We start from the raw sequence: 19,402 nt of genomic DNA on the forward strand, positions 1-19,402 counted from the left end.
TATTATAAACTACCTTATAGTAGATGTAGGAATGTGTAAAATTTTAGTGTAAAACAATACTGTATGAATGCTCTTTTTAAAGATAGCAATGCGCTTTGTTATAACGTAGGTTTTAGAGTAAGATCCCAGGGTCACCAGACGTCACGTATTTTCTGACGAAGGAAATGTGGACGATTGAGTAGTATTAGTATTTACTAAGAACGCATGCCTACCTGCTAGCTTGCTTAGACGGCCAACTTTCAGGTATCAGGTAATCTTAAATTTTAGAGGTTTAAGGGCTAATTTTAGGTTAATACTTACCTCACTTAAATTCTCCGAGTTGAATTTTCCATATTTTTTAGACAATATCCTTAAAAATAAGTCGCTAATACTCCCAGACACTTTCCATCGGCCATATTGCTTGCAAGACACTTTAAAGCTCCCAAAATAATTACTTAACATCACGTAAATTCTGATGCTCCATTTTTATATATGTCCATCAGACAACTATTTTAAAACCTAGTAACGCGCCAATTTGTACCTACTACAGGAGCGCAGTGGGTCCAATTTCTTAACTTCTTTTTCTTAAGTAAGAGGAGTATGTGTGGTGGGAAGTAAACTATCCTCAAATCTAAATAAGTATTCTTTAGGCAAGCATAACCTAATTTTGGTAATGTTTGCATAAAACTGTGGTTACATATTATTTACATAAACCTCTGTAAAATCCATTTATGATTTCAAAACAATAATAAAAAGTTTTAAAAGCCGTAACAGTTCGTTTTACCATTTTAGCACGAAACCCTACAGAGTATATTTAAATGACCTTCGTCATTATGATTAGATTAGAACGCAACTCGTATAAATACATTTCAAATGTATGATCATTAACAATTGAAATGTCTTTTAACGATACCGTAGTGATTGTGACAGGTGCTAGTTCTGGTATCGGTGCCGCTGCCGCAATAAAGTTTGCGAAAGAAGGGGCAAATGTAGTTATTGTCGCGAGAAATAAGGAAAAGTTGATTGGTGTTGCAGAAAAATGTGCGGCAATTGGCAATAAGCCCCTTGTCGTTGTAGCTGATTTGACCAACGATGCGGGCTTAAAAGAAACTATTGACACTACTCTATCCCACTTCGGAAAGTTGAACGTTTTGGTGAACAATGCCGGTAAATGCGCTTTTGTGGATATAGTGTCAGAAAATGTTATGGAAAAATTCGATGACATCATGGCCATTAACTTACGAGCTGCAGTATGTTTGACCAGTCTCAGCGTACCACATCTCAAGAAGTGCGGTGGGAATATTGTCAATATATCTAGTGTTGGTGCACATGCTGTTCTTTTCCCGGCTAACTTTGCGTACTGTACTTCAAAAGCAGCGTTGGATCATTTTACGAGAGCTGTCGCCTTAGATTTGGCGGCTCACGGTGTACGCGTGAATTCCATTAGCCCTGGACCAGTGAAGTCCGATTTTATAGATACATTCGTTTTAGATAAAACAAAGCATGATGATGTTTGGGATGCTATGGCAAAACGGACGGCTCTTGGAAAACTTATTGACCCTGAAGAAATAGCAGATATGATACTGTACTTGGCCAGTGATAAAGCTACGAGTATCACAGGATCTTCGTTTGTTGTAGACGGTGGAATGCTTCTTAAAGGCTAAATAAATAGTGTACAGCAAACATGTGAAATTGGAGTATTAGATATTACCTATCAAACGTTATTGTGTACATTATTATGGCGTTAAAATAGTGCGGTAACGCTATAAAAATATCATAATTGAATCATAGTTATATTTTTGGTGTTTAAATACAGTCGCTAGGTACCGTAGGTAGGTATTTCATTTACCATATATCTTATTACTATGCGTATGGTGATATTTATAATAAATATTGTGAGAAGCATAAGAAATGAGATTTTATCTTTTAGAATATATCCACATTTTCTTTAAAAGTTTTAAAACATCAGATGACGTGTTTAAAAACCGGGAAAGTACTAAAAAAAGCATCCACTCTGTTCAGAATGCTTTTAAATTCATTACGTAACTGAATCTTGTTTCAAGAGCAGCAAATACTATTTTAAATGCAGCTGTCTATAACAGATTATTTCTATAATAAATCACGTTAATGTTGCAGACAAGACATTGAAACGAGAATAATAAACACCTATTCTACTTATTCCACTACAAGTTAGCCATTGACTGCAATCTCACCTGCTCGTAAGTGATGATGCAGTCTGAGAAGGTAAGGGGCTAACCTGTTGGCGGGATTGCAGTTATATCAAACCCAAATCACACAATCGGTTTTTACGCGACTCCGAACGCTAAATCGCTTAGCAGCCCGTCTTTGTCGGTAGCGTGGTAACTAGTCACGGTATAAGCCTCCTATCATGCAGGTACATACGTGTTAAAAATATTTTTTGTAAATATGTTATGTATGTATGTAAATATGTATAGTAATATGTAAAATTATATTGAGCCTTCCCGTGCGTCTCGTATTATTAATTTTTCATTATCTCCTTAACTGCGACCAAACATGCTGTAAAGGGCAAGGTTTTTCTACTTAAGATTTTCTTGATACTAAAACTCTTAATAATTAATATTCTATGCCTAAGAATTATTATCAATCCATCCATTTTATTTGCACAAGTAATATGTTTATGTAGCTTATCATTATGAGATAGGTAAGTATAAACTTTAACTGACTTTTTTTAGTCTACTATTAGACCAGTATTTCTGCAGAATATATTATTTCTGTATGGCTGGCCATTTAAACAGCGCACGCGGTTAAAACAGATTGCAAACGGTTTTTCTTAGGGCTTAGTTTACAAATAAATGTAGAAGTTACTTTAATAAATTAGTTAGTTTAATAAATACACTAGTATCCGCACGATGTTTCACATACTTCTTGTGTGTGAGATTGTAATAACCTCGAGGAGTGGAACTATAGCACTTGATTGAGCTATCTTGATCCCTTGGCCATGCTGGTCTAAAATGGTAAATCATTCAGATGAGACCTAGCAGTCTACCATGCAATACTATTATTTCAGGCATTACTGTCTTATCATTTCCGAAGTTAAATATAAAAGTTACTTCTGAATTAAATCGTTTCAATAATCTTTGAAACTTCTGAACCTGATTTCAATTTTTCCATTTCCTACCATCTAGTTTATCAATTACAAATAAACAAAAACAAATCTTTTCTGTTTATAATATTAGTATTATAAGTTATGGTACACAAGTAAGTGTTTTGGTACCAAGGGTCATATTTTATCTTAGTTCTAATTATCCTAACTTACTAATATAATAAATGAGGAAGTGTTTGGTTGATCTCTATTTTCGGCTAAGTGCAGCAATCTTGGTAAAAATTTGCATAGATGTAGCGTAGCTTGCGTCCAGAACAGAGGTTACTTTTCCCTTAGGTAAACCAAACGGTTCGTGCAGTAGTATAGTTTTTATAAAAGTCTAGAACATTTGAGGCGCTAATTTTCTAGAATTTTTTAGAAAACTATTGGACATATTATTGTATATTGTTCCTACTTAAGTATCAATCAATTAACTGGATAACTCCACTGGCGTCAACATAACTCCTTTATTATGTTATCTAAAATTATCGCATCATATGATAACACTTTGAAACGATTACTGTCTGCTGTTGAGTACATACAAATGCATTTTTATATGTTTCTTTATGTTAATCTAATAGAAAATAGTGAGCAATAGCTTGATATGAGTTATATGGATAAGGTTATAGTTGTGACTGGTGCTAGTTTAGGAATAGGTGCCGCAGTTGCTCTTAAATTCGCTAAAGAAGGAGCAAAGGTCGCTATCGTTGGAAGGAATTACCGAAAACTAGATTATGTGGAAAATATGTGAAGAAAATGGCAACAAACCCACCATAATTATAGCATGGTGTCAACTGAAGCAGGTGTTATAAATGTGGTAGATATCACATTCAACAATTTCAGAAAAATTTCCTTTTTAGTTAATTATACTGGAATGGGGAGATTCGATCAAAATGCTATGAAAGCATTCGATAAAGTAATGGGTGTTAATCTAAGAGTCTTGTTGCACCACATCTTTTTGAAAGTAATATAGAAGAATAGTTGAAATCCATTCCTTTCAAAGTAATGGTAATATTAATAATATAGCCTCTATGGAAGTCATAGCACCAAATAACTTTGCATATTGCACGTCGAAAGCAGCACTGGATCATTTTACAAGGTTCGTGTTAATACCATTAACCCTTATCCTGTGAAACTAACTTTATGGATTGCATAATAAGTGATGCGAAAGAACGCGAAAAAGCATTTGAGATGATAAGAGAACGAACTGCTCTAGGAAAAATATTTATCGTTACTAGTTAATATTAAATAATATTTTTAGTTTTAGTTAATATTTTAAGTTGTAGTTACTAGTAAAGTAACTACAACTTAAAATATACAGTTTTGCACCTGGCAAGTGATAAGGCAAAAAGTATCACAGGCACATATCTTTTGTTATTGACAATGGATTTCTACTTACAATGCAATAAAATGTTTTTTCTACGTCGTTCATAATATTGTGTTAAGAGGTTAAATACTAAGGATGCAGACAATTTTGTTAACTTTAATGTAACCCTTTTATAAAATCCAACTTTCCTCACGATGGACTTATTTTAATTACTTACTTTAGGACTTAATATAAATTCGATAGTGTGTTTGTTTGTCCTTACTTAACGCCCTTACACCAGGAAAAATGGTTACCAGAGGATTGGTAAAAAACCTTAATAAGCGCAACAACTAGTTAAAAATATATTCCGCGAAACGGGGTGAACTAAGAATAAAATAGGGTTAACTAACTGAAGCTGGGCTGGACGTGGTTGACGTAAATGCAATTTGCAGTCAGTTTGCTGCCTTTTTCATCGTCAATCACGGCTTTAGGTGGAAGTAGTACCTAGTTTGTAATATAAGGCACGATTTGAATAAAGAGGCAACACCCTTAGTATAAACTAAACCTAATCATTCTGAGAGGAAATCTGTGCCCTATAGTGACCCGATCAGTCGTTTATTATGATGATCAAATAAAAAGAAAGTTTCTAAGTGCGCATGATGTGACTATCAACTACTGTCCTTACACACACTTAGTTGTTTTTTCAGCTTAATAAAAGCTTATTTTTAGTTAAAATAAATATGATATTTTTGCATTTCAATCATATTTAATTTAAAATATTAATAAACATGCTTAGATGCAATTCTTCACTATTATCATCATTCAAATACCAATACCGGCCCACTACAGAGCACGGGTATTTTATCAGAACGAGAAAGGGTTAAGGCGGTAGTCCACTGTCCAATTCTGCATTAGTTGACTTTACAAGCCTTTGAGAACTCTATAGACATGCGAGTTGCCTCACGATAGCGCTTCACCGTTAAAGCAAGTGATATCTATAACTCATAGATAGGTAAGTTGAAAATATATATGACTTATCTCATGATATTTATGACTCAGAAAAGATTCAGATTAGGAAGTGTTGCATGCCGAGGATCAAACTCGGTCTAGTGGCGTGCACAGGAATTTGGACCAGGGTAAGCATAAAGAAGTATATATTTATATGTATATATCAATATTATAAATCAATATTTATAAATCAATATATTTATGACAATATAGTATTTGTAAGACAACATATTAGTCTTTATAAACAAAAAGTGGACATAAACAGTCGACTTACAAGAAATGGTCATAAATTAGTGTCATCTGCATATCACCTGCGTAAGGTACAGGGATCATTTGTGGGATTGAGTATACGCTTTTATAATATGATTCCTAAGGTGATTTTGGACCTGCCAATGCACAAGTTTAAAGAATTTGTTAAAACACATTTATTACAGCGAGGTTACTATACAATTGATGAATTTTTTAATGACAAGGTTGCTTGGAAGCATCCGGCTCCGCTTTCAGCTCTCACAAGATAGAAAAATGAATGTTAAAATGCAAAATGTAAATTGTTGATGTTGGAAAAGAGCAACTGCTGAGTTTCTTGTCGGCTTCTTCTCGGTAGAATCTGCCTTCCGAACCGGTGGTAGAATCACTACAAACAGACAGACTTGACGTTTCAAAAGTGCTTATATTAGGCCTACTTGAAATAAATGAATTTTGAATTTTTGAATTTGAAGTAAAATGGCATAAAATACCAAAATCCTCCTCCGTTACCGTTATTATAATCCGTTCCGTTATTATAACAAAATATGTTTGTCAGTTTGTTAAATTTCCTTAGAATATGCTGCAATCTATTGCAACCGTTCGACGTATATTTTAAAAGACTTTCAGAAAAAGTTATAAGAATAGTTTGTTTTTACGCTATTACTCCGTCAATAATAATTTTGAATAGCTCTTGATGATTCTTTGTTTGTTTGGTATTTTCAGCGTTTTTAAAAGTGTAATTGACTAAATCCAGTGACGACTGTGGCCTTATTAATTGGAGTTTATATGAAACTGTTAGATTAGGCAGCGCTTTTGTGAATGTATGAAGTGCACACCACTGACACAGTCTCCCAATAAGGGAAGCAGAAGCTCTTATCACTAAGCTAACACCGTTCACAGAAAGGATAGTCACACAGAAATACGAAAACTCCAGACGAAGCTGTCTATACAAAGTAATCGTACGATAGGAGCGGGGCCAGGAAAAATCCCATACTGGCCTCCGTAGTAAGGGTCCTACATAGCCTCTTTAGTTTTTGTGATCAGCTGTCTATACGATGTCGGCATTTCTTATAAGATCAAAGGCGTCGAATTGCTATATCTCCTATTTTTTCTGTGCTAATATATCTGCTTTAAAGTTACACTATAAATGTATGCTCGAGCTCCGTGAAATAAATTCATGTTAGTTGAGGCGTGGTTGAGGTAACTAAATTGCTGCCAGGTACAGGCTTCTCTCGGTGCAGTATGAGAATTTAGAATAGCGTGTTCCGAAATAAAATGAACAGTGATAGCCTAGTGGTTACGACTTCGGCTTCACTGGAGGAATGATACCGATAGCAGTGGTATTTTAACTGCATAAACTATTAAAATCTAGTATACAGTAGGTATAATTAGTCAGTCAATTATTGTAATACTAGATATGCCCTGCGGCTTCGCCCGCGTAATTTTGGGAGGCAGCGTATTGCTACATAGTCTACACCTATAGTCATATATGAGATTTTAAGATTTTTTTTTCAATGAAAAGTATACTATATTATTTCTAATACCTCCAAGAATATGTATAAAAAGTTTCAAAGTGAAAGCGTAACAAACAAACTTACATTCACATTTATAATATTTATATATATAAGTAGGGATTAGCCTTTATACTAGGCTTGATTTTTATGTCTCGTATTATTGCTCTATTTTGCATACCTCGCAAGACGAAGATAGCAAGGTAAATACCGGCTTTACGAACGTTTCCGAATTTCTGAACTCAAAATTAAAGCTACAACATGTTTTCAAGAATGAAATGGAAATGGTTAAACGAATAGGATCCAATCCGCGTCACAATTAAAGGCCTAGAAAATAATATACGAATTAGAAATTAAAAAAAAAACCCCGACTTTCAATATTGTGTACATTATTCTAATAGTAATAGAGCCCTTTCATTTGATACCCGTATTGAGGGAGTTGTGAAAAAATATGATATCAGTCATTTTGTGACGGTGGCCATTTTGGAACGATGTTCATCAAACATTAGCTTTGTTTGATGAAAATCAGTCACGAGTTCAAATCATTGAGCTTCCTAAGTAACATATTGTATCGATGGTCCAAATAATAATTAGAAATAATATATTATAGTAATAAAAATAGTAGCATTTTTCATATAATCGTTACATATGTAGGTACGTATGTTGTAACGCTCTAACACTTTACGTAATTGGATTCCCATTATTATGTAAATGCACCTTTACTCACTGAAAGAGCAATCTCATCTTCATAGTGCCATCTACTTTACGTCGTTGTTTGTAACTTATTCATGTTTAGGGTGAGGTCAAACGAGCGTAATTTTGTGAGTTATCAGTAGCGTTGAATAACAGCCATGTATATGGAACTTGCCAGAGAAGGCATGACAAGTGACAAGTTTTTAAAACATAAGAGGCATGGGAAGAGGTTGCCGAGAATTGTTTCGAGGATTGGAATAATTTGACCAAAAAAGACCAAAATGATAAAAATAAGTTTTTTTTTTCTTATTAATCAACTTAAGATTAAAACAAATAACGAAAACTAGGTAACTCACCTCATCTCAAACCACACAGAGTTTATGTGACAAGGTATAGATTAGTGATATTCATTTTAAATGTTTTTTATTATATAAGTTGCAATCACAACCCTACCAGTAGTCAGTCAACATAGCAAGTTTATGATTACAACTTGTACATAGATGACATGCCAGATCCTTACCCCACGCAACATTCTTACTGATAAATTTATTTTAGTGTAAAATTCCGGTTTATATAAAAAAGGTTTCCCTTAAATATTTAATGTTATTAGCGTTTTAAATCTTTTTAAACAAATCAACTGGAAGCTTATTGATAAGTGATGGAAGCATTTATTTCAAGGTACGCTGGCCATATGCATTACTAAATAAAAAAATATGTATGCATACACATGCAGTTACTTTTGTATGCGTATACATATTTTTATTGATACAAAATTATTAATGACATAAAATGTTATTACAACTTAACTTTAACAGTGCTAATAAAAGTATAATCGTTGGATAGCAACTGAATAAAATGCGCATGTCTGGCATCCCAACAGAATTTTTGCGACCGAAATAACGCGACTGACAACTCATAAAATAACGCTCGTTTGGCTCCACCCTTAAGGTTCCCTGAACGTAGCAGCTAGATCGTGCCATGATCGGATTCGATTTCTGTAAGCAATTATTAATTATTACAGTTTTTTTAGACTTTTTGTCATATCTTGGTAGTCTTCGATTCATCAAAAAGTGTTTTAGCTACATTTGAAGGTAATAACAGTAGAATATAGATGTAAATAAGTGATTGAAAAATATCTACCAACGGATATCCACTGCTGGACATAGGCCTTTTGTAGGTTGTTCGAAATAACACAGTCTAGTGCCGTTAAAAAAAAACAACCAAAATACTCAGTGATAGTTATATTGTATTTTTATTTTAAAACACAAAACCACAAAACACTTTCTATCAATTTCTATCAATAGAAATTCCTATTCTCATTGAGCCATCAGGAATAAGCTGGGATAAGGGTTAGAGGACAGATGGATTGACGCTGTATGCCTGTGAACGGGGACGCTTTTGTCAGACGCAAAATGCGCTGGCACATTAGCTTCAACTCATATCTATCTATATCTCAACTTTTCTGCATATGCTACGAACCAGTGGCGTGCATAGAGGGACAAGGTATGCAGATGAAATTAAATGATTAAAATCTCCAGTACGATTTATAAATACTTAAGGATAGGCCTTTTATAACTCTTACAATGCCTATCCTTAGGTTTTTAATAACTCGTACTGGAGATTTTCTTCGTTTTATATCATCTGCATACCCTGTGCATACCCTCTATGCACGCCAATGCTACGAACGCTTGCTCTCTTATTTCGGACATATCATGATAGTCCAGTGGTTAGGACTTCGACGTCGATCGGGGGGCCGAGTTCGAATCCTAGCTCGCACCTGTAACTTTCTAAGTTATGTGCGTTTTAAGCTTAACTTGCTTCAACGGTAAAGGAAAACATAGTGAGAAAACCTGCATGCCTCATGCCTGAGAGTACTCCATAATGTTCTCAAGGGTGTGTGGAGTCCACCAATCCGCACTGGGCCAGCGTGGTGAACCCCTTCTTATTGTAGACGTGGAAATTATAGAGAGAAGCACCGCAGACGAGAGACGAAGGGGTCATTCACCCACCAGATGGGCCACCTGAGGGGCTCCAAGTGAAAATTGTACACCTTTGCTAGCCTGGCCTCGGATAGAAGCCGGTGGAAGTTACTAGTCCGTACAGGGTTGCAATTACGCCGAAACCACGATCTTAAGTTCATCTCCAATTATAATCAGCAAACTGGTGTTATTAATAATTTTAGTGCAAATTTCATGCAATATTTCGTCGACTGTACTCGATCTAACTTTACTACAAAATTGCTCCACCCCTCGCGTCGCTGCCGTTTCTCCGACCGACAACACCTGACGTCACAACCTTCGCGAATGTACCAATGCACGCAATGTTGTCATCAGATTCTTAATTCGATCAGCGGTTTGAAAAATGTTTTGTTTTTGTTTTATCCCTTTGATATCGACGAAGCCGATGAGTCACCATGGTAGGTGGATAACCATCGCCTGTAATCAGAGTGACAAATAACACGTCCTACAAATTGTAAGGCCTCATGTGCCTGTAATTACACCGGCAACGGCTCGACCGTATGCGCATACTACTTACCGATAGACTTTTTATGTGCGCACCGTCCCTTATATTATTATTTCGTGTCGTCTTTAATTTGCTGTATCATGTACTCTTCTTGTTATTATATAATTATTATACATCTGATTGAAAGTCTTTGTGCGTGTTAATTTAATCAAACCTAACGCGCCTCTCTAAATATTCGTAGAGCATATTGTTCACAGTCCACCAATCTACACTGGGCCGGCGTGGTGGACTACGGCTTTATCCCTTCTCATTGTGCCCTTTAGTGGGCCGGTGATGGATTGATGATGATGATGATTGTGACAAATCTCTAAACTAAACTTAGATAATTCTATCCTTTAGTTCCTTTAGTGCCATCCTTTTGAATAACCAATACTGTCAAAATATTTACTTAAAATTACTCCAGCCTTTTATTACCTTCCTGGCGCAGCGGTGGGCGCTGTGGCTTCAAGTGGAAGGACCCGGGTTCGACCTCCGGCAGGGGCAATTAGAGAATTTAAAGTTACCGAATTTTCTCTGTTCGGTCTGGTCTAGTTCGGCCGAGCCTAGTAACCACCCTACGTACAAAGTCGTGCCGGATTTAGCGTTCCGGTACAATGTCGCCTAGACACGGAAATTATATTATATTATACCTATACCCCTAGTATAGGTATAATATAACTGCTAAGTATACCCCTAACAAGTTAGCCTATTACCATCATAGATTGCAAACTCACGTACCAAAAGGTGAGATACCAAGGGCTAACTTGTGGTGGAATAAGAAAAATAAACCTTTAGAGTTGAATATTAAACGGTTCCCTCTCGGTCCATGATTCCAAGTCGGATTGCCTGATTTTTATATCCACGGAACCTTTCCTCTGCGTACAGCTCTTACCTAGTTTTTGTTGACAACTTGTCGCTACTTGTTACAATCTTTTTCCCTTGTACCCACCAGAGTTCTACGTCGCCTCTGCTTCAGGGATTTAAAAACCTATAAGTATTCAATAGGCGAGTTCCATTTTAAACTTTTAAAGTGCTTTCCGAAGTAATATCTACTTACTTGTGTCCCTATTTCATATTTTTCTTTTACAACCCGGCGTTGGCGTCTTTTCTTACTTAAAAGAGAGAAAGGAAAGAAAGTATGTTTCGAGCAATAAACATTATTACTCGACACTATTTTTTTTTTATGTTTATAGACGAGGGTTTCACTGCAATCACACCTGATGGTAAGTGATGTAGCCTAACGTGGAGCGCGCTAGCATAGAAGATGCCTATTTACTCTCGATTGCTAGTGTAAACATTTCTACTTAGCTATGGTCAAATTACGCTCGTTAAATGTAAATATAAATACTTATTTCAATAAACTGGACCATAAAACTAAATATTTAACAAAAGATCTGTACTGTACTTTAACTAGGGCTAATGGTTGTTAGCCCTGATTGAAGCAGTAATATTTTAAAAAGCCATTTTTTTTATCTTTATCTTTACAAAAGACCTATGTCCAGCAGTGGACGTCTATTGGTTGATATGATGATGATGACAATACAGATTTGCCTGCTTTTCGCGGAGTATAGCAAATTAAGCTTAATTTTCATAATACAATATTAAAGCAACAATGCTTTAAGCGAAGTTAATAAGCTCTATGAAACCGTGTTAGAACATAAACGATTTTGTATAGGCAAACAATTTGAATGAAATATCGCCTCAATAAACAACAAAGCTATCGTTGATGAGAGAACAAGCCACGACCGCACGTCGCTTTATTTGCATAATTGTGTGAAACGCAGCGGGTATAATATTATGATAACTTATAATAATCGCGCGATATTGCAGCCGGCTTTCGCTTGCTATAACATTAGTTCTATGATACGCAACTATGAGCACAACTAGGATTTATTGCAATCTAGATAACAAAACTTTCTCAGTAGCCTCTACATACGTTCACACAAAAAGTTTTGAGATGCTCGTAATTTAAAAATAGAACACACCCGTATTTTAAATATTTTTAATTTCAATTTCAATTTCTTTTAATATAATAGTGCTACAATCGCCATCGATTGGCACGCAAATTTGATTTCTTAAAAACTATGTCTTTACAATGCTCATTCAATTAAATTCTTATCAAGTATTTAATCAAATAATAATAACAATATACAACAAATCTATTAATGAATATATGTCCAAGTTCTATAAAATGTCATATATATATTCTTTAATACCATAATATTGCTTATTAAGTAAGAAGTCTTTAATTTTACGCTTGAATTTACGTTTCTGTCCGCCATTGAGACTGGTAGCTTATTATAAATAACTAGCTGTTGCCCGCAACTTCGTCTGCGTTTATTTGTTTTTTAAAGTATTCAGTATTGCTAAGCCTTAAATGAGTATAGTAGTATATATATATATAACATGTGACTGTCAATTAATTATAGACAAATAATTTGCAATAAAATAAAATTGTGACTATAATTAAAGATCTAAGCTATCCTATCTCTTAAGTTGGACCAGACTGCTCATGGTGTGCCAATTTAATTTAAAATCGGTTAAGTAGTTTAGGAGTCCATCGCGGACAAACATCGTGACAGGAGATTTTTATATATTAAGATAGGTGCCATATTAAAGATACTTTTGCCGAAAAATTTTGTATAATGATGGGTATGACTTTTTGATTCATTTTACGTTCGTTGTTAGAATATCTAAATAGTAGATCATTTGTTTTAACAAATACAAGCACCTCATAAATATATAAACATGGACACGTGAGTTAAGACAACTTATCAAAAAATTAAAAAGGAACTCAGCGAAGCTGTCAGTTCGATTTTAAAAAACGAACAATTTTCTAACCGTTTCGCTATAACGCTTCCCACTCTTTTTATTTAAAACGATGGCGCTAAGCCGCTAACAAAAAGTAGAATAATATAAAAACAGAAAAAAATCACATCTCGCTTTTATATGTTAATTCTACATTTAAATTATAATCATAAGTTAAATAAAACAAAGACAATTTATTGTATTTTGTCTCATCTTTTTTTTCAACTACCTATTAATAAATAGCTAGGCTAGTTTATTTTGCGTACTTTCATAGTGTTATGTCCTATAGAATCTTGTTATGGGGTAAAGCAGCTGATATCGAAACTATATTTATATTGCAGAAAAGAGCTGTACGGTAAATATATAAACTTAAATCACGCGAATCCCTCCGTGAGAAGTTTAAAGAAATAGGCATACTTACTGAAGCTTCACAATATATTTATAACATTATAGTATTTGTAAGGCAACATATTAGTCTTTATAAACAAAAAGTGGACATAAACAGTCGACTTACAAGAATTGGTCATAAATTAGTGTCATCTGCATATCGTCTGCGTAAGGTACAGGGATCATTTGTGGGATTGAGTATACGCTTTTATAATATGATTCCTAAGGTTATTTTGGACCTGCCAATGCACAAGTTTAAAGAATTTGTTAAAACACTTTTATTACAGCGAGGTTACTATACAATTGATGAATTTTTTAATGACAAGGTTGCTTGATGTGCGCGAGCTATTCGCGTGATATAAAATCTTAAATAATATATATAGACAAACGCGGTAGGCTATGTATTTAGGGTTGCCAGACAAATTACAAATACTTATGGCAAGAAAAAAAACAATAAACATGCTCATACGGTTCTTATCTTATGTGTCACAAATACCTACAATGTTTTTTTTTCCTATATCTACAGTGCAATGCAAAAATATTTTTGTTTACTTAATATATTATGTTTTATTAATATTATTAACTTATCTTTTTACTTCTCCCGACCAAAGCCCTAAAATCCCGAAAAATCGGTTATTGATCCCGATAACAGGAAGAATCGATCTGGCAACCCTGTTTGCATTCAGTTACCCAACCTGCTCGGTAGAAAATAACCTTGTACACATTTTATCTTCTAAGTTGTTGTTCGTCTTAGGAAGACGGTCCAGAGCGAAACCTAAATGGCTATAGATAAAATCGCAGTTGGACTATTTACTAGCGCTTGCGAAAAGATAAGTATTTAATCTAGATACACTTGTCAGATTAACTAAAAGTTAAGTAGAAAAGAGACCATTGTATTCAGATGTGGTATAAGTTTGTTTGTCCTGATTAATACCCAAAGCAATACAATTTATGAACTTTGGCCGATAAATATTTCTGAGTGTCTGAGTATTTATTATATTAAAAGTAATCTTATATATTATTCCTAATAATATTCATCAGTCATCTAAGTACCCATAAAACAAGCTACGCTTAGGGCTAGATGGCGATGTATGAATTGTCGTAGCATATTTATTTATTTATTATTAACACAGGCAACCGAGCCCTTCAGACCACAACATAGCAATGATCTGAAATAAGCATGGTCGCAGTACTTCTGCAGACCAGCTTTGTCACAATAAGCTCTAGTACTATTGATATTTCTTTATTACCATTGTCAGTCATAACAAGCTTTATCACACACACGTCATATGTGAGACAGCTAGGATGAGCTGGATTAGGTTATTACTCCGTAATCCGTTTTATAAAGAGCGATAATATTATCCAGGTATTAGTGAAAATTAAAGTTTCCTTCGGCTTATCGTGCTGTTCCGCTCCGAGATAGGTGAACAAACTATTCGGACATTTAAAGTTGGCCATCCGACCAGTAACCTACTAAGCTGTGATTTTACAAAATAAAAAAAAATCCAATTCCATTAAGATTTCATTTATTTTAAGTAGCGCCAATATAAGCACTTTTGAAACGTCAAGTATGTCTGTTTGTAGTGATTCTACCGCCGGTTCGGTAGGCAGATCCTATTGAGAAAAAACCGGCAATAAACTCAGCAATTGCTCTTTTCCAACATAATTTAACAATTTAACAATCATTGTTCCTTCTTGTGTGAGATGTAAGCGGAGCGGCTTGCTTCCAAGCAACCTCGTCACGAAGAAATTCGTCAAAAGTATAGTAATCTCGATGCATTAAATTTGTTTTTACGAGTATATATTCTTTAAACTTATGTAAACGTAAAAGGTCTAATTTTACCTTCGGTATCATGTTATGTACTAATTGGGTCCCGATAAGCAGTTTTCGGCCACGATGGTAACTCTCCACAATGTTCTTCTGACTACGCAGGAAATGTTATAGAATAAGAGTGTGTACGCAAACATAGGTACACTCTCTATTCACCCTCATAGGACAGCTTCATGTGCTATTTGAGAAACGGGGGAATCACCGCCGAATTCCAAACTCCGGGCTGGTATTAAGAATTTTTTAATACTATTAATATTTCCACTATTGTTCACTGACCCGACCCGGGGATCGAACCTAGAAGCTCATGATCTGCAGTCGCATATGCTAACCACTAGATCAACGAGGCAGTTTATGTGTCTTAAAATCGAACAGGTTGAAAATATATGTTCAAGGAAGAAGACAGGTGACAAAGCCACAGAACGTGGGATAAGGGCAAAATCTATAGCAATCGCAACGACAGCGTTCGTTTGAAATTTTAAATTGAATCTAATAGAAAATGCATTGATTTTAATTCTCGTTTTGTACATGGACACATATTACTTTTGAACTGATCCTTAGATATTATATTACGGGAATAGGTCGCAAATAAGCACTGCGATCGTGTTTTAATTGTGTTCTTTATTTTTACATCTATATATATAAAAGAAAGTTGTGTTAGTTACACCATTTATAACTCAAGAACAGCTGGACCAATTTTTAGGATATTAGATTTTTTGGAATTCTCTTAGACCAGAATAGTATAATAAGTATTAAAATATAACAGCCATCAAAAAAAAAATATCCGAGGTACGAAGTTCGCCGGGATGGCTAGTATTCCATAAAATGAACGACATAAAAATCAGTTTTAAATCGGTTTTAAAATACTTAAGTAACATCAAATATTATGTCAGATTAAATTTCTTATCAACTTAACATTGGGTGTTTAATGCTTTCAGGTACAAGGATGATTTGAATATTCACGGTAAGTTTAAATTTGTATGCATAAAACTATAATTTTGTTGAAGTTATTATTGATCTGTTCAAAAAGACTATATTATGTATAGTTCTGCATAAGGGATACATTTTAACTGCGAGATTCTTACCGTGGTGGACACTGTCTTTCTAAATATTTATTTTTTCCTCCTCAGGCCTCAGCCTCTATGTCCGACTGTTGGGCACAGGCCTGCTCTCGTAAAGAGGGAATTGGGGCAAAAATATATGCAAAATTGTTATGTGTTAGCTTAAACCCTGTATAGGTATTTTATTAATAGTAATAATTGACTAAGCAGATGGCCGTGATAGTTGATGGTAAGAGAAAACCCATCGCTTATAAACAGACCAGAACTTCGCAGGGTATGCGAGACCCGCAGTGGCGAATTAAAGGGGAAGTTTGTCATCCAACTAATGACAGGTCTAAGAATGTGGCGTGCCGTGTAGTGCACGCCTCTCTGGAGGTTTTGGCAGCGATCAGGCCATTGATGAGGCGAGAGTGCGGTGAATACGCAAGTGAATCCCGTGCTCTCACTTATAGGTCTGTCGAGGGACACACAAAGTTTTTAGTAGTCCCACATAACTACTCCGTTTCCCCCAACGAAGTGGTATGCGTTAGACATTTTAGAAAAAAAAAATGGGTATGCGAGGGACATGTCATGCAAAATTAATCTGAGGTGTACATGTTAAGCCTCATGTCTGTAATTATTCCGGCTTCCACGCCCTTGAAACCGGAACAAAGCAATGCCGCTTGGCGACAGATTAAGTAAACATGTTAGTAGTACTTCCCCGGTAGAGCACTTCCACGAACAGATCTACTATTACTCAAAAGCCCAATATTGAAAATTGTGTAATTCTCAGTTGAAATTCTGGGACATAAACGATATTAAGTAAAGGATATAAAAGCTTATGCCATAGAATTGACAGCCTTTTACGGCATTATTTGACGGCAGACTGGCGCAGTGGGCAGCGACCCTGCTTTCTGAGTCCAAGGCCGTGGGTTCGATTCCCACAACCGGTAAATGTTTGTGTGATGAACATGAATGTTTTTCAGTGTCTGGGTGTTTATCTGTTTATTATAGGTATTTATGTATATTATTCATAAAAATATTCATCAGTCATCTTAGTACTCATAACACAAGCTACGCTTACTTTGGGGCTAGATGGCGAAGTGTGTACTGTCGTAGTATATTAAAAAAAAAATTAAAGAATATTTCAGATTATTGTAGGATGCAGTGGCATGTATTCATAAACAAAGAACCTACCCACCCTTTTTTTTATTGTGGTGGAAAAGCTTTATTGCTACCTCCGACCTTGGGCAGGACGGAGGTTATGTTGCACTCTAAAGGGTGTATACCCAAACTAAAAATTACCACGGCCTGTCCCTATTGTTGGCTTTGTTAGACGCCCGGGAAACAAAGCACTACCTACCCTTAAATATATTTATAAATTGTGTACACGAGGTGGATTTAACCATTATATGACATTGTATGCAATCTTCGTGTTTTATTCCGAGCATCATTATCATTAGGTATTATGAAATGGATCGGAGCGAAACGTGGTTACATTACCGAGGATCTGTTTGGTGTGGAGTATACAGATTGAAGTAATTATATATTACACCATATAGCAAATTAAGCTTAATTTTCATAATATATTATGTATTTCCGCAAAGTAACGCCTGCTTCTATCCAATATCCAATCATCATTAGGTGCCATCTTCATATTGAAGTTCGGAGCTCAGTCGGTGGAAAATCGAACGATGATGTGCTTCTTCAATACCGAATAGGTATGTTTTTTTATATTTTTTTTATATTAATAGCGGGCAAACGAGAAAGTGGGTCACCTGATGGAAATGTCATGTCCGGTCCACTCTCTTTTATCTTCGAAACACTTCTTCCTCGGTCACTACACTACACTTCAAGGAAACTTCAACCTCAGAAACTCGAAAATGGATCCTCTCGGTCGGTGTCCAAAAAACGCAACCTTTCTGTTGTATGACGGTTGTCATTAGTTTCCGTTGGCATTTCGCCCTTCGTAATACTCGAGCGTTTGAGATGCATTGTCTCCATGATATTTTAATAATTTTTCGTATTGACCACATCTCAAACGCTTCCTATTCCGATCCTGGAAGCATAGTTCACACCAGAAATATTTCTTTGCTAAATTTAATCAAAATCGGTTCAGTAGGTGAACAAACGTACAGCTATGTAAAATTTAAGAATGTTAAGCTATACATAAATAAGAACAGCATTAATGATTAACGAAATTAATGCATTTAACGCATTTAACGCAATATCATTCAAATCGATCATTTTAATAATGATTAATAAAGCGAAATTCTCTATGTATAATAAACGCTGTAATTAATGTATGAAAAATGAAACAAGTAAGGAGATTGTCGAGTTTGGTTCAATTTTGCATCGTAAAGCGGCTGCAGAATGGAAGGGAGGTTGACGCGGGATTTAATACCCAGCATAAAGCTGTAGTAATCTTTTGTTTAAGCGCTTTTAAATTTAGCACAATTTCTTTTATATAGAGTGAAGTTGAAACCGATTATTTTAATAGACTAGTTTATACAGAGGTAATAATATTGCCTAACTGCAATATTTTAAGCTACGTCTATAGCCTTTAACAGCCCACTGCTGGGCAGACGGGTTGGTGGGAGTAGTACAGTAGAGTAGAGTAGGACATTGCTGAACCTTGTCCGTTATATTCTCTTAGTCGCCTCGTACGAAAACCGCGGAAAGAGGTAGGGTGGTAACAACTGTATTCTCACTAGAAGACGGATCAGAATACAGTTCCGGTGACCTTCAGAATTAATGCAATAATTACACTATCGAATATCGAAAAACATTCATTTACTAAATTTTATGTCATTCCGCCACTAACACATACAGTAACAAAATTTCCAATAACGACGCATTGGCTTCACTCTGAGCTGATATGATCATTACAAACTTGAAGTAAGACATGTATCAAAGAGCCTTTTATGTCTTCAATGTTCTAGAAGTTTTATTTATTTATTTAAGGGACAA

At 35.2% G+C, this 19,402-nt stretch overlaps 3 protein-coding genes across 3 annotated transcripts in view; all 3 read left to right on the forward strand.

Moving 5' to 3' along the window:
• LOC120631195 (probable G-protein coupled receptor CG31760) overlaps positions 1-19,402 on the forward strand; it is an 86,656-nt gene that overhangs the window by 13,622 nt on the left and 53,632 nt on the right. The window contains exon 2 of the mRNA XM_039900675.1: positions 16,331-16,356. The gene's annotated coding sequence lies outside the window, so the exon portion shown is untranslated. The remainder of the gene's footprint in view (positions 1-16,330; positions 16,357-19,402) is intronic.
• Positions 876-1,822, forward strand: LOC120631196 (uncharacterized oxidoreductase TM_0325-like). The gene has a single exon (XM_039900676.1). The coding sequence runs from the start codon at positions 876-878 to the stop codon at positions 1,641-1,643; it is 768 nt and encodes a 255-aa protein (XP_039756610.1). The 3' UTR covers positions 1,644-1,822.
• Positions 3,708-4,512, forward strand: LOC120631245 (dehydrogenase/reductase SDR family protein 7-like). Its single transcript, XM_039900727.1, is given in 3 exon segments — positions 3,708-3,850; positions 4,402-4,471; positions 4,474-4,512. Coding segments are annotated over 3 exon segments (252 nt in total).

Source organism: Pararge aegeria, chromosome 17 (genome assembly GCF_905163445.1).
Source record: "Pararge aegeria chromosome 17, ilParAegt1.1, whole genome shotgun sequence".
In the NCBI taxonomy this organism is placed as follows: domain Eukaryota; kingdom Metazoa; phylum Arthropoda; class Insecta; order Lepidoptera; family Nymphalidae; genus Pararge; species Pararge aegeria.

Excerpts from the sequence above, each read along its gene's own strand:
- LOC120631196 (XM_039900676.1), top strand. The coding sequence starts at position 876 with ATGTCTTTTAACGATACCGTAGTGATTGTGACAGGTGCTAGTTCTGGT.